The sequence below is a fragment of the Lissotriton helveticus genome, chromosome 7, assembly GCF_964261635.1.
Source record: "Lissotriton helveticus chromosome 7, aLisHel1.1, whole genome shotgun sequence".
In the NCBI taxonomy this organism is placed as follows: Eukaryota; Metazoa; Chordata; class Amphibia; order Caudata; family Salamandridae; genus Lissotriton; species Lissotriton helveticus.
In genome coordinates, this window is record NC_136068.1 from 844960760 (window position 1) to 844981108 (window position 20349).

At 44.6% G+C, this 20349-nt stretch overlaps 1 protein-coding gene across 2 annotated transcripts in view; it reads left to right on the forward strand.

Annotated features, from left to right (window-relative positions):
- Positions 1-20349, forward strand: part of FBXW11 (F-box and WD repeat domain containing 11) — a 544060-nt gene that overhangs the window by 488552 nt on the left and 35159 nt on the right. For both annotated transcript variants that reach the window (XM_078653355.1, XM_078653354.1), the window contains one exon: positions 7007-7195. In XM_078653355.1, coding sequence (XP_078509481.1) covers positions 7007-7168 — 162 coding nt within the window. In that variant the 3' untranslated portion in view covers positions 7169-7195. The remainder of the gene's footprint in view (positions 1-7006; positions 7196-20349) is intronic.

The following is a 20349-nucleotide window of genomic DNA, read 5'->3' on the forward strand; positions in this document are numbered from 1 at the left end:
TCAAAAAAGTATTTAACGTCTGTTGCAGCAAGAGAATTAACCCATTGTATCCATCTCGGATGTAGAGCTTTTGCATTTGGAATGCTTGCTTTTGTCACTGCCTCAAAGGCAGGTACACGAGTAACGACTTTAATGCGTTTACCCTGTGCGAGGGCTCTTTCTTTTGCTACCGCAGTCTGAACCACTGTCAGAATTTTTTCTGTTGAAGTGAATTTCATTTCAGCTTGTGTGTACAAGTGTAATTTGTAAGCTATTGGTACCTTTTCACCTATATTAAAGGTTAGGTATGTGAATCCGCATCTCCCTTGGATGATTCGGATTACAAGGTTGCGTTCATTTACGCGTGTCTGTAAATGTGTTGTTGCCAACATGTCTGTTTGCACTGAACGCAAAATTTCTGTGTGTTTTTGAGTCCAATTAGTAGGTTTGAAATCAGGTTTTATTAATTCGTAGAGGTTTAACCCTTTCTGCGTAATTTAGAATGTAAGTTCTTCCGAAATTCAGGAATCCTAGAACTGACTAAGTTTTTCAGCGTTTTTGGCGGTTGGAGCAGCGTACATTTCTCTAAAAAGTTTGCTGCCAGGCTTTTGCCTTCACTTGAAAGTTCATACCCTAAGAAAAGGACGTTGAGGTGGGCAATACTTGATTTTTTTAAAGTTGAATTTGTACCCTTCAGAGGCGAAACCAAGTATTATGGTGTTCACCCTGTTCAAGTGCCTGTCCAAATCATCGTCTGTAAGATAGACTTCATCGACATAAGATAAAGCCTCATCATCATACGTTTGTAGTAACTCTGTTACTCTGGCTGAAAATATCCCTGGACTGTTCTTGAATCCCTGTGGGAGACGACAGAAGTGACGCTGTGTCCCCATAATTGAGAAAGCGGTCAAGTACCTGCTTTCAGGTGCAATGTTTTGACAGAAAAAAACGTTTGCAATATCTAATGTGATTTTATATTTTTTGCGCACAATGTTATTCATCAGTGCTGCACTGTGTGCATTTTGTACTGCAAAGGTTTTGCAACAAGAGTTTAAATGTCTGTAGTCCAAAACTAGACGATATGTATTGTCTGGTTTTGAGACAGGAAACAAAGGATTGTTCATGGACGAGGTGCATGTTTCAATCACCCCTTGGTATTAAAGTTGATCTAGGATCTCCCGGCCTGCTTTTTAGATTCTTGTTTAACTGGGTACTACTACTGAGCAGTTGGTTGATTTTTTTTTACTGGATCTTATGGTGAGGAGAATCCTCATCCCAACCAACATGATTTTTATATAATGCTGGTGCCTGGGCCACAGCCCATTTTCTGGCATACGTGTATTTTTTATGACTAGGAATATGATTTGAGAAGGCTGGCATAATGATTTCTTCGCCATGCGGACACTACCTGACAAATTCAGGTGGCCAGTCTTTTTCAGCCAGAAGGATGTCATAACCCTTAGATAGTTTTTCCCAAAAAGCGCTTTTATTTTCCTAGTTATATCCCCCTTTATTCGGAGTGTTACTTCATATAACTTATGTGTTACACTAACCCTGGTATCTGCAGTTTCAACCTGAATGCTTTCATTCAGGTCCACTGTCTCCAGATGACCCTTCAGGATCTTGCGAGCTATGGTAGGTAACCTCTGCTGCGCTGTCCAGCATTGTCTGGGCCCACTCCCTGTTCTTGAGTTGTCCTCAAGATACTCGGCATGTCTGATTTTAAGACTTGCTACCTTTTTGGTGAATTGAGTTTTCTTATTTTTCGAAACGTGTTGATAGTCTTTGGACTACTTCCTTGTATTCTGATCGTCCTCCTCTTTCGGATTTCTGCGAGGAAGTCTGAAAGGTACGAGAGGAACGTGTATCAGTTTCTTTATCTATCCGGTTTTCTCAAATTATCCCTGTTTCTGAGGTTCTACCTCTTTTCAGAGGGCTCCTTTTGAGGAGACCTACCTCTGGATTCAGAACGCTTCTCTTTAGGAAGTGTTTGTCTAGTATTTTCCCACTTCTTTTTTGGAGGGGTGAGAGTGTTTTTAATAAAAACTTTTTCAGGATTTTCTGTTAGTTCAGGTTTTACTGGTTTCCCTCCCAAACTATCTCTTCCTGTTTCTTCATAGGATTTTTTTATTATTCTGGCCAGTTCATATGGTTGCTCAGTTACATCAAGTTCTTTTAGTTTTTGGCGGATTGCAACGGATGCTGCTTCAACTTTAATATTAGCTAATATTATAGCTGAGACCTGTTTGAAATCTTTCAGCAATTTCATACCCAGATTTAAAGCAGGCTCTGCCCAGTATTCATTTTGAATCGGTTTCAGGACGTCTGGTATTACCGCCATGGACGGAACACCATGTGTTTTTGTGTAGATGGCAGCATAGACTGTACCCCAAGTGTCACAGTCCTCCAGGTGTGGTGCGATTCCCATTGGTAAACAGATTGTTAGAATCCTGTGTTTCACATGAGGTGTACTATCGGGAAATACTGAGATAACCAGAATGGAATTTGTTCCCTTTTTGTGGGTAATTTACTGATGACTGATTGTATAGTCTGTGGTGTAATTTTGTTTGTGTTCCCCTGATGAGGGGCGTGCTGTGGAATCCTTATAGCAGGTTGGACTGTTAACGTCCGCATGACATATTGTACTAACTGCCTATGGATTTAAATTAATTGTTTTAGCTGAGCTAATAGTTCTGGACCTGTCATTTGTTCAATGGCAGGATGTGGTGTATAGCTGGCTAGTACCGGCCATGTTGCTCCTGGTCTACTGAGCCTGGTAATGTGATTTTGATGTTGTAGGGCGCCTTTAGACCAGAGCTGATGCTCTTGGTAAGTAAGTGTAATTTCAATGTCCTCGAAAGGAACGTATTCCGCTGGAGGTCCTCTATCTTATAGAAGTGGAACACGTGTTGTTGGATTTGCTTGTGGAAAGATAATCCATGAATAGAATACCTCTGTCTGCCGATATTCATGTGCCTCTATGACAAAAATTACCCTACCACCTCTTGCTGATAGGCCATTTTCTATAAGCGTTATAGCTATGGTTTTCCGCACATTTTCCGGGATGTTTATAGCATCCGGGTTGTCATGTCGGAAACCTGTGACGTCAAAACCTGGTTGGTTTGCATTTACTGCATCTCTACTGTTTTCTTCGTCACTATTCAACATTTTGTTGAATGTCTTTGCAGAGCAAGTTTCAAGGAAATAAAGATAAAGTGCACAATATTTTGGAACACTGTATCCTTCAACATTGAACAAAACCAAAAACTAATAAAGTAGGATTTTTCGTCCTACTCCGTTTTAGGCGGATATTTTATCCTTTAACCCACTCCAGACGTCTATTGGAGTATTTTACGGGATAAAGGGGTCTCTGTGAAAAGCACGACTTATCTACTCTAGTATCTAGCGTTAAATTAGTGCCTTACCAAACATTGGGCGCCATTTAGTGTAGTTCCTATATTCCCAATAGGCTCTGCGCATTGGAATAATATATCCTATAGATGTGACGTAGGACTTATGTCTACTAGGTCGCTAGCGAATATATTAGACTTAATTGTGAGTGCCAGCTAGCTCAGAGGTCACTAGAAACTTTCTCGAGTTCACAAGAAGGGATTTAGTTTCTGACAACCGCATAAACATGACCACTTTGTTTCCCCAAGATAAAACTGATCTTCAGAGTCGTGGAAACAATAGATAGATATTTTACTCAGTCAATCGTACATGCTTCGTTTCACCAGAGGTGCAGAGAAATAGATAGACGGGCGTTTTCAATAAAAGGATTTATTGAACAGTCTTCTTTCTCAAGCATAAGAAATTAACTGCTACAATCGTAAAATTGGTTTCAAAATATAATGTATACTGTAAAAAGAGTAGAATAAAATAATACTGTAAGAGCATTGTATGGTTCCTAGACCATAGATAAATACATACATAAATAAAAAAGGCTAAAAAGTACTCAACTGGTGCTTCTAAAATACGCCTACCCCGGTGTACCTAACCTGAGCTTAGTACGAGGGAAGAAGTAAGTGAGGTGTAGCATAAATTTAGTATTCTTTGCCAAGAATCTGTCCAAGATTTATCTTAGGGTCTAATCAGCTCCGTACCTTGGTTTAGAATGAAGGAGGTCAATCTCGGGACTCTATTTCCAAACAACCTGCAAGGGTAGCTTGGAAACACTGGAGCTGGATTTCTCGGCAAGAGAAAAGACAGCGTCTCTCTCAGTGCGTCTGCTGGAGGGTTGGCTTCCTTCGGCACTTGCAGCAGCAGGGCGCGTCGGGCAAGTAGATAGTCAAACTGCTCCAAACCACCGTCTGATTGCTATGGCAAATGTGGGCATATTTATACCTTGAAGGCACTCCGTTTGACGTAAAGGTGGCCATAATGTCATCAAAGAGTCTCAGTTCTTTGAAAACTCCATGAGTTCTTGGACAAGTCAGTATTTGAGCAAGGGGAGGTCCCTAGCTGCTGATGCAGAGTTTTCCAAGAAATCATTGTAGATTTTCAGAACTAGTGGAAGTAGCCCTGCCGTATTTGGACTGCATGAGCTATGTCTAAATATGGTTATGATTCTTATGCCTATATAAGGATATGGTGATTTATACCTTTATAAGGGCATGAATCGGGAACATTACAATAGGGTCCTAAAATGTTATACAACAACACATAATGTTCTTTAACCATATCCTGAGCCGCCATTATTAAAGTTAGAGGCAAGGATTCTCAGATATTTTTAACTGAAAAATTTCACCTCACATCAATGGTTATTGTGTTACTGAAATAATTTACATGCATGACGTTTTTGTTGTCTCTAAGTGTACTGTACTGTGCCTTTTGCTGTGACTGTTCTGTAGACTCAGTAAAGGTAGTTAGATTTTAAATCTTATGTATGAAATAGAGGGAATCTATGGCACTCTGTGTCATGTTTCCCCCAGCTCTAATTAGCAGTTTGCCCATGATATTAAAGCATGGAGACTGGTGGGCTTACTCTCCATCACTCCCTCTGTTTTGGTCTGTTGTGAAGAAACTTTATCCGGTGAGCCAAAAGGCTCTATTTATTTTTTAAATTTGTACCTGGTCCCCTGAAGTTGATATATATTCTGGGCATTGGTTTTCTAAAGTATGCCGATGACACAGCTCCTGCTCAGGCTTTTTACTGTTGCATGCCAATCAGGTGAGTCAGAACTTTTGTGAAAATTAATGCAACCAATTCTAATACGATGGTGGTGGGAACTAGCATTTCTTTTATGGCTGGTGGACATCTTACCTGTGGCACTCATTGTAACTTAATCAAGTCGCATTTGTGAAGAACATATGCATATGTATGGTTTTTGAACTCTGACGAGTATCAGAACTATCCAATGTAGTTTATTTTCTTCTATTTGTATCTTTTGAGAAAGTTCTACCCATTCCTAACTTTCACTGAAGTGCAGGCAGTAGTTATGTTGTTGAGGTTGAATTAGGGCAACATCACCTATCTGGGCTGCTTCTCCGACTTTCTCCGTCAAATACCTCAGCATGTGTGCTCCTCTCTTTCTTAGATGCCAGGACCATGTAATCCCTGTCAACAAAGCAATAAACTAGTTCCTGGTTCCAAAGAGTTGAATTTAAAACCCTTTGCATGGCCATTTGCATGCTTCTGAAGTATGGACTCCTGGACTCCGTTTCTTAGGGATTTGCTGTCATCCCCAAATACAAGAATATTTTTGCTGCAGGCTGTTTCTTCTTCGCGTGACAGCAAAAGTGATGGAAGGACTGAGTTATTTAATCTCAATCACAGACTTTTAACTGCATTTAATTAATTTGTTAGACCCATTATTTCTCTCTTAACCAGGTTCTCCAAAGTATGTGCTGGAGGGCCGGTTCCATGCCAGATTTCAAGATAACTGTTATCTAAAAATGCTAGAAATCTGGCATGGATCCGGTCCTCCAGGACTAACTTTGGAGAACCCTGACCTAGACCAGCATCACCCATATGCAGATCAGTTTTGTCCCTTTACAACAAGAACACATGACTTTGTATGATTTTCAGTACAGGCCATGAAGATGTTTGATTGCTTTTTCCCAGGACTACAAGTAGGCCTTGCCCAAAGGTATTGAGAGGGGTGTGACCCCATGCCAAGAGAGGTCGGCCCAATGCTCAACGTACATTTTCATCTTTGTAAAATAAAGAAATAGTATAACTTTGGTGAGGCCTGTACGCTTTCAGGTGTAGATTGGGGTACGCACTCTGGTCTGTCCACCCAAGATGACAGACACTGATGTCTGCATATTTGGGGGCAGAGAGGACTCAGGCCAGGGAGGTACTCCAAATAGAGGAGAAAATACCGGACCATCTACAACAGGCTTCTCTTTTGAGGATCTGCCTTCTGCCATATGTGGGAGAAGTTCTATTACAGTGTGAAATATAACATTAAGACAACACTATCAATACAACATGACCCTTTTTCTGTCCTTTTATATATGGTCCCATAATAGTTTGCCTAGTACAGATTCCTCTTGGAAAACCTGGACTACAATCAATCAATAGAATAATTAAGTAGTGCTGCAAACTCCATTAGTTCTCTTGGCTTGCTTGAGATTTAGGAAATTACTACAAAGGTTTTTCTTCTCAATTTGTATAGAACGATTGATTGCATGAATACATGGTATAAAGTACTGTTTATTTACTTGTTGCTATTGGAAAATGTAATCTAGTCTAGCTTTATTACGATATGAGAATTTGTATTACTCGTATAGTACTGAAATGCCACTTGGTGATTTCAAGCTTTTTACATGACTACTTTGCAAGACCATGCTCTTCCTCCCACTTTATAATGTAAATGTGGTAGGCAGTTGTTTCTTTGCAATAATTTCACAAGTTTGTTATCAGACTGTAGTAGCCATGTTGTGTAAATAATCTGTAGTATTTTGGAAAGCTTAATACATTTTAAATTAGGAAACCAATAATTGTACAGTACTTTTTAAAGAAAATAATAAAACGTGATTAGTTACTTGGAAGAATAACTACACATTTTTCATTTTTCCATAGGAACATTCAGGACGTGTCTTTCGACTTCAATTCGACGAGTTTCAGATTATTAGTAGTTCCCATGATGACACAATTTTAATTTGGGATTTTTTAAATGTTCCTCCCAGTGCCCAGAATGAGACGCGTTCCCCATCCAGAACATATACTTACATCTCAAGATAGCAATCTGCACTTTTCTACCCTAATCAGGTGAACTTTTCTATAACAAAAAATAACCATAAACTATTCTATTGAAACCATACATGAAACGTATTTCTTTGTTGTGTGAGGGTTTTAAAACAAAATGAAGTTAGATTCCACTGTTACGGACAACCGATACTCAGGAATACATTTGTGGTACACTTTTTCGGTAAACTAGTGTGTACTTTGCCATCTTATGAGCTGTTTTAAGTGAGTCTGTTTATTAAGTGATTACCTTTATACCACGTGTTAGTCTCTAAAAATTGACATATTTGACTTTTTGTTCTGTAGGTTTGTCAGAGAGTGGTATGATTGCTTCAATATAGTAGGTGAAATGTATTGTGGGTGGGGGGGGGGGTAATTCTAGACAAGTCCTTGTAATGCCCCTAACACCAGTACACTGACAGCCCTCCACATGCCAGTATTTTTCTGTGGGTTTTAACATTTAAAAATGTCATCTTTGTGTGCATTTGAGAAGCCAGCCTATATATACACAGATCCTCCTTTGCACATAAATACGTTTCTAGTAAAAGAATAACATCTCAGCTTTTCATTTTTTGAGGGGAAAAGGATGCAAGATATGGGGATACATGTAAATGTACATTTGTATGTGGTAGTGCTATGTGTACCTCTCAGAAACAGATTCAAAACGCTAACCTGCTCTGTTTCTTCCTGTTCTGTGAGTTGTGGGGCTCATGCATATATGCCCCTAGTTGCACACACCATCTGCCAGACACAGGAATTTTCCAACTTGCCCTCTGAATTCCAATATGTGTTCATGTACAGAATTCCTATGTGCAAGAATTAGGAAGATACCCCTATGTTTATTAACAGGGAAGGGGGTTAGTAACCAACAAACAATATATAAAACCCTGTGGTGACGTGAACAAAGTTATCTGGTGAGACTCAGAGAGAGTGCCCCAATGCTGCACTTATCCAGGTATCATTAGCTGAAATTGTCACATGTATACATTATATCAACAACTCAGAACATTAGAGCAAGTGTCACTAATTACTAGACAAATAATCCAAATTCAAACAAAGTTGATATTTATTTAATTCCTCCCTTCGGGTTACACTCTAAATATCACTTTTATAGTTAAAAACATAGAATATAATCATCACGGTTATTACAAAGAATACAAAAAGTTAAAAAACAGTCGACGTTTCGGTGTTTGTTAATATTTTCATCTTCATCAGGACAAAGACATTATTGTTGTAAAATCGAAAAATAAGAACAATATTTTAGATGCCTAAGTAATACAGTGACACAATTACGTAAAATTAAAACGTAACTTCCCTGCCCGTTAGTCCTATTTGACCTCGTACGTATGCGTATCTTTGGTACTGGTATGCCAATATTGTCTCTTACTAAAATACGGCTGTTCATCATTTAGTTAGACAACTCTATCTAATATTGCGTACTTATTATTCGTAACAATGACTATAGAGTACATATCTTGTTTATGAGTTGTTTGTCAGATATTAACCTAAGGACATAAATACCTTAAGAAAATTTCTTAGGGAATCTGATTCATCAATTTCTCAAATCCGCCGTATGGTTTTGAATCACTTGTGCTATCTTGAGCATTGTTTAAGTTAAATAAAAACCTGTATTAGATCTTATTATAAGGTGATGCATTATATTTATTATACAATTACCGTAATTACCTTAATAGTAGGTATTCTGATATCAGTTCGGTACGTTGGAACCACCGTACATAATTATAGGTGTGCGAGGTGCTCTCTTTTTCAATTAGAGTCTCTGGTGGAATACATAAACATGTTTGTTTTATAATCCTATCCAACGTTTGTTTAGGTATTTAAATTACAGACTAACATCCGCCGGCTGTTACTCACCCCCTCTTTCTCTGTCTTTTGTGAGTAGATTTTAGGGTGGAACTGTAACTCCTAGAATAAAGAGATGCATGGGTATCGTCAGATTTTCGCTATTTAGTTCTCACAGTCATGGTGTATTTAATCTAGTTTCTGCACTGACCATCGCGTTGGATTTCAAAATATAGTGGCATATCTAATGAGTTATTGTACTTCCCGGGACTGATGATATTACAGCAAATTAGCTATAAATCTGTGCAAAAAACCTTTATCACACGCAACATGTGCCCCTTCATTGGGTGGCTCCGCGGCGATTTTAACGTCCGCAGCGGATATAGGTAGCAATAAATACCTTACTACCCAGGATTTAACAAGCTAGTCTAAGGGCTCAAATGTCCTAGCTCCGTAAAGCGTACTACCGAGATTACGAATCTATAAATACCTTATATTTGTCGTTCGGCCTCCCTGTTCCAACGTCCCGGATATATTTTCCATATGTTTGTCTCTGTTGTTTCATCTTACTTAAGTACTGGCGCTGCTTGATATGAACCGGAACTACTTGTTGCCTCACTTATTCTTCTCCCAATAGAGTTTTACTCTTGATATATATTCGTATTTAAGCAATACTCGATGTCCTCTTAAGATGAATACATTGAGTTTTACTATTTACTATTTATGATGCTCTAATAATCAACGTCGTCTGAGTGACCCGGAAATTGTTTAGTAAACTAATACTCAATAAAAAGAAAAAATTGTTTCCCGAGTCTTTGTGTTTTACTTGGATTTGTTTTAAACAAAACATCTACGATCTCGACGGTGGGAGCAATTCAACGTTTATAAAGAAGGATATTTGTAGCCTAAACATTTCTCTCTCTCGATGTGCTTTGTTCAGTGCCGCCATGTTGGACTAGTATTATAATACCCTCAATCAACGTTCAATTTGGGTATTATCGTGGTCTTGACATTTTTTATATATGGTATTCCAGAGTTATATCTTTTTTCTTTTTTAAGAAAATATTACCAAGCTATTACGAGTTAATAGGGCACTGATATAATCCCGATATTACTGCATACGGTCTCTGAATGAGATTAACGGCGGCCATTTTGAACTGGTATATGTATTTCCATTGTGTACATTATTATTCCATCATATTGATCATTATCACAGTTGTAGATGACTATATTAATACGAATTTCTACTTTGCGACCCCACCATTACTCGATATACATCAGGATCACATTATTCATATATACTGTACATTCTTGATATGAATTTCACAAGTTAAACAGTAATATATAACACAATCCGCAATTGTTCAAATTCATAACCGCTCATTGATAATTCAGTTCTCCTACATACATTGTTAAAGTCAAATAATGAGTCTTTCCCTATCTTCTTTATTATTTAATCCTGTTCTATATGTACTAAAAAAGGGACATATAAAATTATTCTCTTTTTCCTTTTTACTTGTGAATTACCACCTCTGATGCTATGTTGAATTACTTCAATACCGCACCATTTAAGATCTTCTATCGTATGATTGTAATTCAACCAATGATCTACTAGTGGCGCTGTTCTCTTTTTGGTCCTGATGGCTGACTTATGTTCGGTAATTCTTGTTTTTATCTCCCTGGAGGTTTCACCTATATAGCCTCTATTGCATGGACAGACAATCGGGTAGATAAGATCTTTGGTTTTACAGTTGATAAAACTTCTAGTTTTATGGGGGGTGACTCCGTTGTGCCTTACTTCACTTCCTTTCATTAAGCTGTCGCAGTTTGTACACATGCAACATGCGGAATTTCCTGAAATGGGGGGTGCATTAGTGATGGTGTTTTGTCTCTGGCTCCTCTCCTCCCTATAAGTGTGTACAAGACTATTTCTGATGGTTTTATTTCTCCTAAAACTAAACATGGGTTTGGGAATTTTAGTGCCATTTCTTTCATTTAACAAGGACCAATTTCTATTAATTATATTTTTAACCTTGTTACTGGCACAACTATAGTTTGTGACAAAAATGAGTCTTGTCTTTTGTTCTGTCTGCTTTATTTTTTTTTGTTGAAAAGAGAGTCTCTATCGAAATATTTTGCTCTTTTGTAAGCTTTCCTCACTAAGTTTTTCGGGTAACGTCTGTTTAACAGTTTTTTAGAAAGCTCATCTGCATATTTATTAAAATCCCTAATGTCCGTACAATTCCGTCGGATTCTTAAGTATTGCCCAAAAGGGATGTTGTCTTTTTGGCTATTAGGATGATTACTGGTGTAGTGGAGCATAGTATTTCTGTCGGTTGGTTTCGTATATAACTCAACCGCTAATTTCCCTTCAACGTGCTTAATCTTGATGTCCAAAAACTCGATCACTTTTTTGTTGTCATTTGAAGTAAATTTTAAATTATCACCCAAATTCAACCAGCTGATAAATTGAGTCAAATCTTCCACTGTCCCTGTCCATATAAAAAAGACATCATCAATAAATCGTGACCAACACGAAATTTTTTCAAGAAAGGGAGCCATGGTGTTGAATATGTGTTTATTCTCAAAGTCAGCTACATACAGGCAGGCCAGACTAGGAGCCCAGGCGGCTCCCATGCTCGTGCCTTTGACCTGCCTGTAGTAGTCATCCTTAAATAGGAAGATGTTATTTTTCAATATTATTTCGACACACTCTAGAATAAAAGTCGCATGATTGGATAGATCTCCTTCTCCTGTATTTAAGAGGCCCTCTAACATGGTGATGGTATCATCCTGCGGGATATTTGTATAGAGGGCCTCTATATCCAAGGTTACTAACCATTGGGTATTGGTATTATATGGGCGATTTTCTATTTTTTCTATCATGCAAGTGGTGTCTTTTAATGTATGCTTTTTGGATAGTGACTAATGGTTGAAGAAATTTATCTGCATATTTACTCAGCGGTTCTGTCACCGAATTGATACTGGAGACAATTGGCCGCATGGGTGGGTCTAACAAATTCTTGTGGACTTTTGGAAGTCCGTACATGGCTGGAATTATGGGGGCCTCATTTTTGAGGAACCTATATTCCTCCTTGCAGATGATTTCATCCTCCTTAGCAAAGTGTAAAAGTCTACCGATCTTATGGATTAAATCATTCCATTCTTGCCTACTTGATTTGTTGTAGTGTTCAGAGTTATTTAAAAGAATCCTCATTCTGCGGTTGTAATCATCTGTATTCATTAAAACAATACTACCACCTTTATCTCCAGGCTTGATAGTCAGATCGCTAATGTTCTGAGTTGTTGATATAATGTATACATGTGACAATTTCAGCTAATGATACCTGGGTACGTGCAGCATTGGAGCACTCTCTCTGAGTCTCACCAGATAACTTTGTTCACGTCACCACAGGGTTTTATATATTTTTTGCAGAATTCCTATGTGTACATGCATTTATTTTGTGTTTTTTCCTAGTAATTTGTTGGATGAGTTTTAATCACAGGCAGTCGATCTGTATTGTGGGAGTGGGGTTCGGCTGAGCATGATGAACACACCTTCTGATTCAATTATACAGGTGTGCTTATCCTACAGTGTATATGCAGAATCCGGTCTTCTCTACCCAACATATACCAAGGTTTACTGGAGGACAGAAAACCCGGTTTAATGTTTATTCCCACAGCTGAGGTTTTAACATGATCATTTTTATAGTTCTTTCTGCCACCATAAGGTTATCTCAGAGGGTTGGGGCGATGTGAGAAGTGGTAGAGTGATCAGAAGAAAGGCAAGGCTAGAACAGGTCAAAATAGGAGGAATTGGGGATGAGCCAAGTGACGAGAGTTCAGAAAATGTACTTAGATGTTTATAAGACTGTGTTTAGTTTATTGCTGGCCGCCATCTTCTGAATGCAAAAAACAGAAGAGTAGAAGAGGGTAGTAGGAATAAGACTGGGAAGGCAGAATAGAGGGTGTTGTGAATGTAAGGGGAATCAAAGTCTTGACATGCCTGAGGCCAACTGGAGCCTTATGGTGTCTATCGAGGCACCTACCCCATTCTCCACTATCATCCTTTCATGCAGCCTCTCGCTACTAGATGCATTTTCATTTTTGATCACAGCTGATGAGTGGGATGGATAGATGTATATTGAGGTGCTCATTTCTCTAGGTGCTCAGGTTTCTTAAATGGTTTTGGTAATAACATTACTTGTATTTGTAAAGCGCAGTTTACCCAAGGCTATTTTGGCGCTGAATAACACATGATTAGGGTTGAACATTTGCTTTGGCCAGTGCTAGACTTTCACTTTTTGATATTTGACCCAGCAGGTTATGGCTACAATGGTGAGATCCCTGTACTTTTGACTGGAAAAAAAGCTGGAGCCTGTTTTTTGACCGATCGGACTCATTGATGGTGCTAGGCAGAAGGTGCTGAACTTTTATCCATTTCACACTGACTTAATTGGCCAGCACCCTGCTTGTATTGCATAGAGTAGTTGAGGATAGAGTAGTTGAGGACCAAAATACATATTCATATGTGGTTAATGCCGATATTATGTTTGGTTGCAAGACATTGCAAGATGTACTGTACAAATGAGAGTTAAGGCTGCTGTTCCATGTCAAAGAAGTATTAAGTACAGCCTGTGCCACAATGAAGAATGCACTGTTTATGTGGCCTGTGTGCCCTTTTCAAACTACCTCAAACTCTGTTTCATGATTCCCATTCACTATCCTTGGGTGAGAGGGTGAGGGGGGTGTGGGGGGAGGGGGTGTGTGGGGGGGGGAGTGTGGGGGTGAGGGGGTGTTTGAAGGTGAGGGGGTGTGTGAGGGGGTGTGAGGGTGAGGGGGTTGTGAGGGGGGTGAGGGTGAGGGGGTTGTGAGGGTGAGATGGGGTGTGAGGGGGTTGTGAAGGTGAGGGGGTGGGTGAGGGGATGTGAGGGTGGGTGAGGGGGTGGGTGTGGGGGTGAGGGGGTGGGTGTGGGGGTGAGGGTGTGTGTGGGGGTAAGGGGGTGGGTGAGGGTGAGGGTGTGTGTGAGGGGGTGTGTGAGGGTGAGGGGGTTGTGAGGGGGGTGTTAGGGTGAGGGGGTGTGAGGGTGTGTGTGAGGGTGAGGGGGTGTGAGGGTGAGAAGGGTGGGTGAGAGGGTGAGGGGATGTGAGGGTGAGTGAGGGGGTGTGAGGCTGAGGGTGGGTGAGGGTGATTGAGGGAGGGTGAGGGGGTGTGAGGGTGATTGAGGGAGGGCACGGGTGGGTGAGGGGGTGTGAGGGTGAGTGAGGGGGTGTGAGGGTGGGTGAGGGGGTGTGAGGGTGAGTGAGGGGGTGTGAGGGTGAGTGAGGGGGAGGGTGGGTGAGGGTGGGTGAGGGTGAGTGAGGGTGAGGGGGTGTGTGGGTGAGGGGGGTTTGGGTGAGGGGGGTGTGGGTGAGGGTGGGTGAGAGGGTGTGTGAGGGACAGGCATTGGATGTGAGAGGGTGTGTGAGGGTGAGAGGGTGTCATGATTCCCATTCCCTATCCTTGGGTGAGAGGGTGAGGGGTGTGTGGGGGAGAGGGGGTGTGTGGGGGGGAGGGGGTGTTTGAGGGTGAGGGGGTGTTTGAGGGTGAGGGGGTGTTTGAGGGTGAGGGGGTGTTTGAGGGTGAGGGGGTGTTTGAGGGTGAGGGGGTGTGTGAGGGTGAGGGGGTGTGTGAGGGTGAGGGGGGTGTGAGGGTGAGGGGGTTGTGAGGGTGAGATGGGGTGTGAGGGGGTTGTGAGGGTGGGTGAGGGGATGTGAGGGTGGGTGAGGGGATGTGGGTGTGGGGGTGAGGGTGGGTGTGGGGGTGAGGGGGGGTGTGGGGGTGAGGGGGGGTGAGGAGGTGTGAGGGTGTGTGAGAGGGGGTGAGGGGGTGTGAGGCTGAGGGTGATTGAGGGAGGGTGAGGGGGTGTGAGGCTGAGGGTGGGTGAGGGTGATTGAGGGAGGGTGAGGGTGGGTGAGGGGGTGTGAGGGTGATTGAGGGAGGGTGCGGGTGGGTGAGGGGGTGTGAGGGTGAGTGAGGGGGTGTGAGGGTGAGGGTGGGTGATGGGGTGTGAGGGTGAGTGAGGGGTTGTGTGGGTGAGGGGTTGTGTGGGTGAGGGGTTGTGTGGGTGAGGGGGGGTGTGGGTGAGGGTGGGTGAGGGTGGGTGAGGGTGAGGGTGGGTGAGTGAGGGGGGGTGTGGGTGAGGGTGGGTGAGGGTGTGTGAGGGGGTGTGAGGGACAGGCATTGGATGTGAGAGGGTGTGTGAGGGTGAGAGGGTGTGTGAGGGTGAGAGGGGGTGTGAGGGTGAGAGGGGGTGTGAGGGTGAGAGGGGGTGTGAGGGTGAGAGAGGGGGTGTGAGGGTGAGGGGGTGTGAGGGTGAGGGGGTGTGAGGGTGTGGGTGAAAGGGTGAGTGAGGGGGTGTTGGTGGGTGAGAGGGTGTGGGGATGAGAGGGTGTGTGGGGATGAGAGGGTGTGTGGGGATGAGAGGGTGTGTGGGGATGAGAGGGTGTGTGGGGATGAGAGGGTGTGTGGGGATGAGAGGGTGTGTGGGGATGAGAGGGTGTGTGGGGATGAGAGGGTGTGTGGGGATGAGAGGGTGTGTGGGGATGAGAGGGTGTGTGGGGATGAGAGGGTGTGTGGGGATGAGAGGGTGTGTGGGGATGAGAGGGTGTGTGGGGATGAGAGGGTGTGTGGGGATGAGAGGGTGTGTGGGGATGAGAGGGTGTGTGGGGATGAGAGGGTGTGTGGGGATGAGAGGGTGTGTGGGGATGAGAGGGTGTGTGGGGATGGGGGTGAGAGGGGGTGTGGGTGAGGGGGTGTGGGTGAGAGGGGGTGAGGGGGTGTGGGTGAGGGGGTGTGGGTGAGAGGGTGAGAGGGGGTGAGGGGGTGTGGGTGAGAGGGGGTGAGGGGGTGTGGGTGAGAGGGGGTGAGGGGGTGTGGGTGAGAGGGGTTGAGGGTGAGAGGGGGTAAGGGGGTGTGGGTGAGAGGGGGTAAGGGGGTGTGGGTGAGAGGGGGTGAGAGGGGGTGTGGGTGAGAGGGGGTGAGAGGGGGTGTGGGTGAGAGGGGGTGAGAGGGGGTGTGGGTGAGAGGGGGTGAGGGGGTGTGGGGGTGAGAGGGGGTGAGGGGGTGTGGGTGAGAGGGGGTGAGGGGGTGTGGGTGAGAGGGGGTGAGGGGGTGTGGGTGAGAGGGGGTGAGGGGGTGTGGGTGAGGGTGGGTGAGGGGGTGTGGGTGAGGGTGGGTGTGAGGGTGGGTGAGGGCGAGAGGGTGGGTGAGGGGGGTGGGTGAGGGGGGTGTGAGGGTGGGTGAGAGGGTATGAGGGGGGTGTGAGGGACAGGCATTGGACATTGAGGGACACAAGCACGGAGCACTGAGAGGAGCAGGCACAGGGCAGTGAAGGACACTGGTTTGGGGCAGTGTGGGTCATGCTCTTTTAGTACTGAGACCCACTCATGGTGCATTTGGAAACATACTCGGACTCACAACAAGAACTGCCATTGAGCACATCCTTTTACAACTGAAAATGATTTACATCTCATTAGTTTCTATTTCTTCGGGCTCACACAGTCACAAAATAGGTCCCTTAATACTTAAGGACCTAAGAGCTCAAGGCAAATCACTGAACTCAGACGTTTTGGTGGAAAATTAGAAATACTAAATATTAGGTGTAGAAGTTCTATCTTGCAGTTTTTACTGCCGACTCATAATTTCTTTTGAACTGCAGACACCCTAATTTGATTGGACAGCAAGGCCCTAGTTACTTTTCAAGCAGAAGACAGCCTAATGTACCACACTTTTGGGTCTTTCTTAAACTCTTTGGCGCCATTTAAGCAGCAGAGCTCCACATTGCTCCAGATGAGAATGGCACAGGGGATTGGGAGCTAAGCAAGCTGGAAGCAATCTCGGTATCGGCCTTTCTGACCGGATGACCCATGTATCACCAGATGGATCGATGAGGGGAGAACAGTTTCTAAGATTGCAAACCCGTACAAAGAACATTGGCGCTTCTTTTCCTTTATTTTGACAAGAAACAATAAGAACAGGAAATAACACGCCTTGGCAAAGCTAGTAGGGTTCACCTTTAGCTTTGCAAACATATTAGCTTTTCTAATGCCTTTTTTTGAGACTGCCATTCAGCATCAGCAATACCAAGCACTGGTTATTGCCGATGCTGAACAGTGTTTGCAAATTTTAAAAAGTGCAATGGCGCATATGCGCACGTGTCGCCACGCATGCATGCCTCATGTTGGTCGGGCGAGCCCAGCATTATCAACCATGTGTCTTGATAAAGTAGCCACTTTGTTTTGTTTACCATTCCAAAATGGCACACTTATTTTGAAACCGTGAACAAGAAAAAAACATGAAAAAGCATTTTTGCTAGAACGGTGCAGCCCACCAAAAAACCGCTGGGTCCAAAAAAAGTTTTTAATTTCAAAGTGTTTTTATTGATTTTTAAAATATAAAAAACAGGCAATGTATTGCAATAGACATTTAGCAGGCAAAAATGGCGAGCGAGACAGACATGCATGTCTTCTCTAGTAGACATTAGAAAAGCAAGGGAATCATGCCCAGTTGGAAAGGCTGTGCCTGGAGATCGGGAAAGGTCCCCAATCAGAGCGTTAAATGAACAAGACAATACTAAAAACCCGTCCCACCCCCCAACTCCCAACTCCAACTCCAACCCCCCACCCCGACCAGTATGCCAGTCTTCCAGATTATTCGCGTGAGCCATGACAGGCCAAAGTGCTTTAAAGTGTATCGGGTCGTGCTCGGTCCCCTGTACAGGCCGTGAGGCGCAAAATGCGGAGGTATTTCGGGCATGTAATTTCATGGAATTCCCTGGATAGCAGCGTTAAGAGCGGTTGCCAGGTTGTCTGCAACGAATCAGTAGTGTGTGTGAGCGTGGCCTGGATCCGTTCCATGCCCAGTGTGAACCATAGTTTGTGTAGCCAGCCAGTGTGAGTGGGTGAGGTGGTTGATCCCCATAATGATAGGATGTGTTGTGACGCTGCTTGCATAGCGATGCCCATCTGTTTGCCGCGAGGAGATCTTAAGGGGAATGTAAGTGCATTGGGGAGCCCTAGGAGTGTGTAAGCTGGGAAGTGTGGGATTTCGGTGTCAAATGTTGAGTCTGTCGTCCAGAACAGCCTTCCAATACTCCTGCAAAGTGGGGCATTCCCACAGGAGATGAGTCAGGGTGCCCCTTTTGCCACAGCCCCTCCAACATAGCGCGCTCCGGAGCGGGTTACCCTGATTGAGTCTCGCCGGGGTGAGGTGCCAGTAGATAGCCAGCTTCATCGCCGATTCCCTAGCTTTAGTGTTGCGCGTAGTGTGAGCAGCTCTATAGTGTATGTAGCTCCACTCCTTTGGTGAGAGAGTTCTCCCGAGTTCGGACTCCCAGCGTCGTTGACCAGCAGTTTTAGCCGGGTCGGCATCTGGGGAGAGCATCTTATAGAGGTCTGAAATAAGGTGTTTATCTGATTCCTTAGACACAAGCCAGCGTTCGAATGGCGTCATCTGCCGGCCGACCAGGGGGGCAGTATCCGGCTGCAAAAGCCAGTGGCGAATTTGGAAATATTGAAAGATGTGAGGCCTAGTCACTCCATAGTCTCGCGTGATGTCGGCGAGTGAGAGGAACCCCTCCAGATCAAAGAGGTGTCCGGCTGATCGGCAAGGCGTATCACGCCATTGCAGGAAAGCCCGGGGATCCGTGCCTGGAGGGAACGCAGGGTTGTCAAAAAGAGGGGTGAGAGGGGAGGGGAAGGTCGTGAGGCCCCTCTTGACCGCCACCGTGTCCCAAGCTGCCAGAGTGGTTCGAGTGATAGGAGAGCGGAGGAGATAACGTGGTCTGTGCCGGCGGGCAAGAAACGGTATCTTCCACAAGGAGGTCTGAGCCATCGCTCTATCTTGGAAGAGCCATCTCTTCTCAGATTCGGGTCGATACCTCTCCACCAGATAGCGGATTTGCGAGGCCTGGAAGTACTGCAACAGGTTCGGGATACCGAGGCCTCCTTCGTCAACACTTCTGTACGCCACTCGTTTGTGTAGTCTAGCGCGTTTCTTCTCCCACACGAATTGGTGAATGTCGTGTTGGAGGTCAGCTAACGCTCCCAACGGCGGCGATACCGGGAGAGTCTGGAAGATGTATAAGATTCTGGGTAAGACCGACATCTTCACTGCAGCTACCCTGCCGAGCAGGGAGAGGGGTTGTTTCGACCAACGCGCGAGATCGGCCCGGATTTGGGAAGACAAAGTGGAATAGTTATGATTGACCGTCGAGGTCGTGGAGGAGGTTAAAGTGATCCCCAAATACGGAAGCCGAGTGGTGGATTGCAGGTCGCTGCCGAAGGCAGGCGGTGGAGTGTTAGGAAGGGCGTGTTTGCCCAGGGGCAGTATCAGGGATTTCCCTTGGTTAATTTTAAAACCCGATACCGCTCCAAAACTCTCCAGTTCTGCCAGGAAAGCCGGTATTGAGCTGGAAGGGCGGTCCAGAGCGGCGATGATATCATCGGCATACAGTGCCACTGCGTGGGGTTCATGGCCGAAAGATATTCCCGTGATGTGAGGATTGTCGCGGATTTTCTGCGCTAGAGGTTCCACGTAGAGGGCAAATAGAAGGGGTGAGAGAGGGCATCCTTGGCGCGTGCCTCTCTGTATCTCGAAGGGGTCCGATTTGAGGCCTCCCAGCCGGACCCTAGCCAAGGGGCGGTAGTAGCTGCTCGCTATCCAGGCCTGAAACCGGTCGCCCAAGTGGTAGCGCCGCAGTACAGCCTGTAAATAGGTCCAATCGACGCGGTTGAATGCTTTCTCCGCATCGATGGCCAAGAGAGCGGAGTCTGAGACCTGAAAGTGAGCCTTGTCCACGAGATGTAGTAGCCGCTTAGTTTTATCGCTGCATTGGCGGTTCGGGACAAAGCCCGATTGGTCTGGTTCGAGGATGCCTGGGAGGCAGGGGCCCAGACGAGCCGCAAGTACCCCCGTAAACAGTTTCAGGTCTAGGTTGAGTAAGGAGATGGGGCGGAACGCGGAGCAATGCGTCGGGGATTTGCCCGGCTTGGGTAGAACCACTATATCAGCTGCGAGCATGTCGGGCGGTATGGAGCTTGGGCCCTCAAAGGAATTGAACAGTCTCGCAAGGATAGGCGCTAGGATATGGCCGAAGGCCTTATAAAAGCCCGACGAGAAGCCATCAGGACCTGGCGATTTAAGCGGGCGGAGGCGTGCGATGGCAGCAAGAATCTCGTCGGCGCGGATGGGGGTATGTAGGGCTTCCGTGTTTGCTGGGCATAGCGGCGTGATGTTAGCAGATTGTAAGTAGGCGTCAATGGCTGTCTGTGATGTTGTGTCTGCGCTGTATAGAGAGGCATAGAAAGAGCGGAAAGCGGAGGCTACCTGTGCA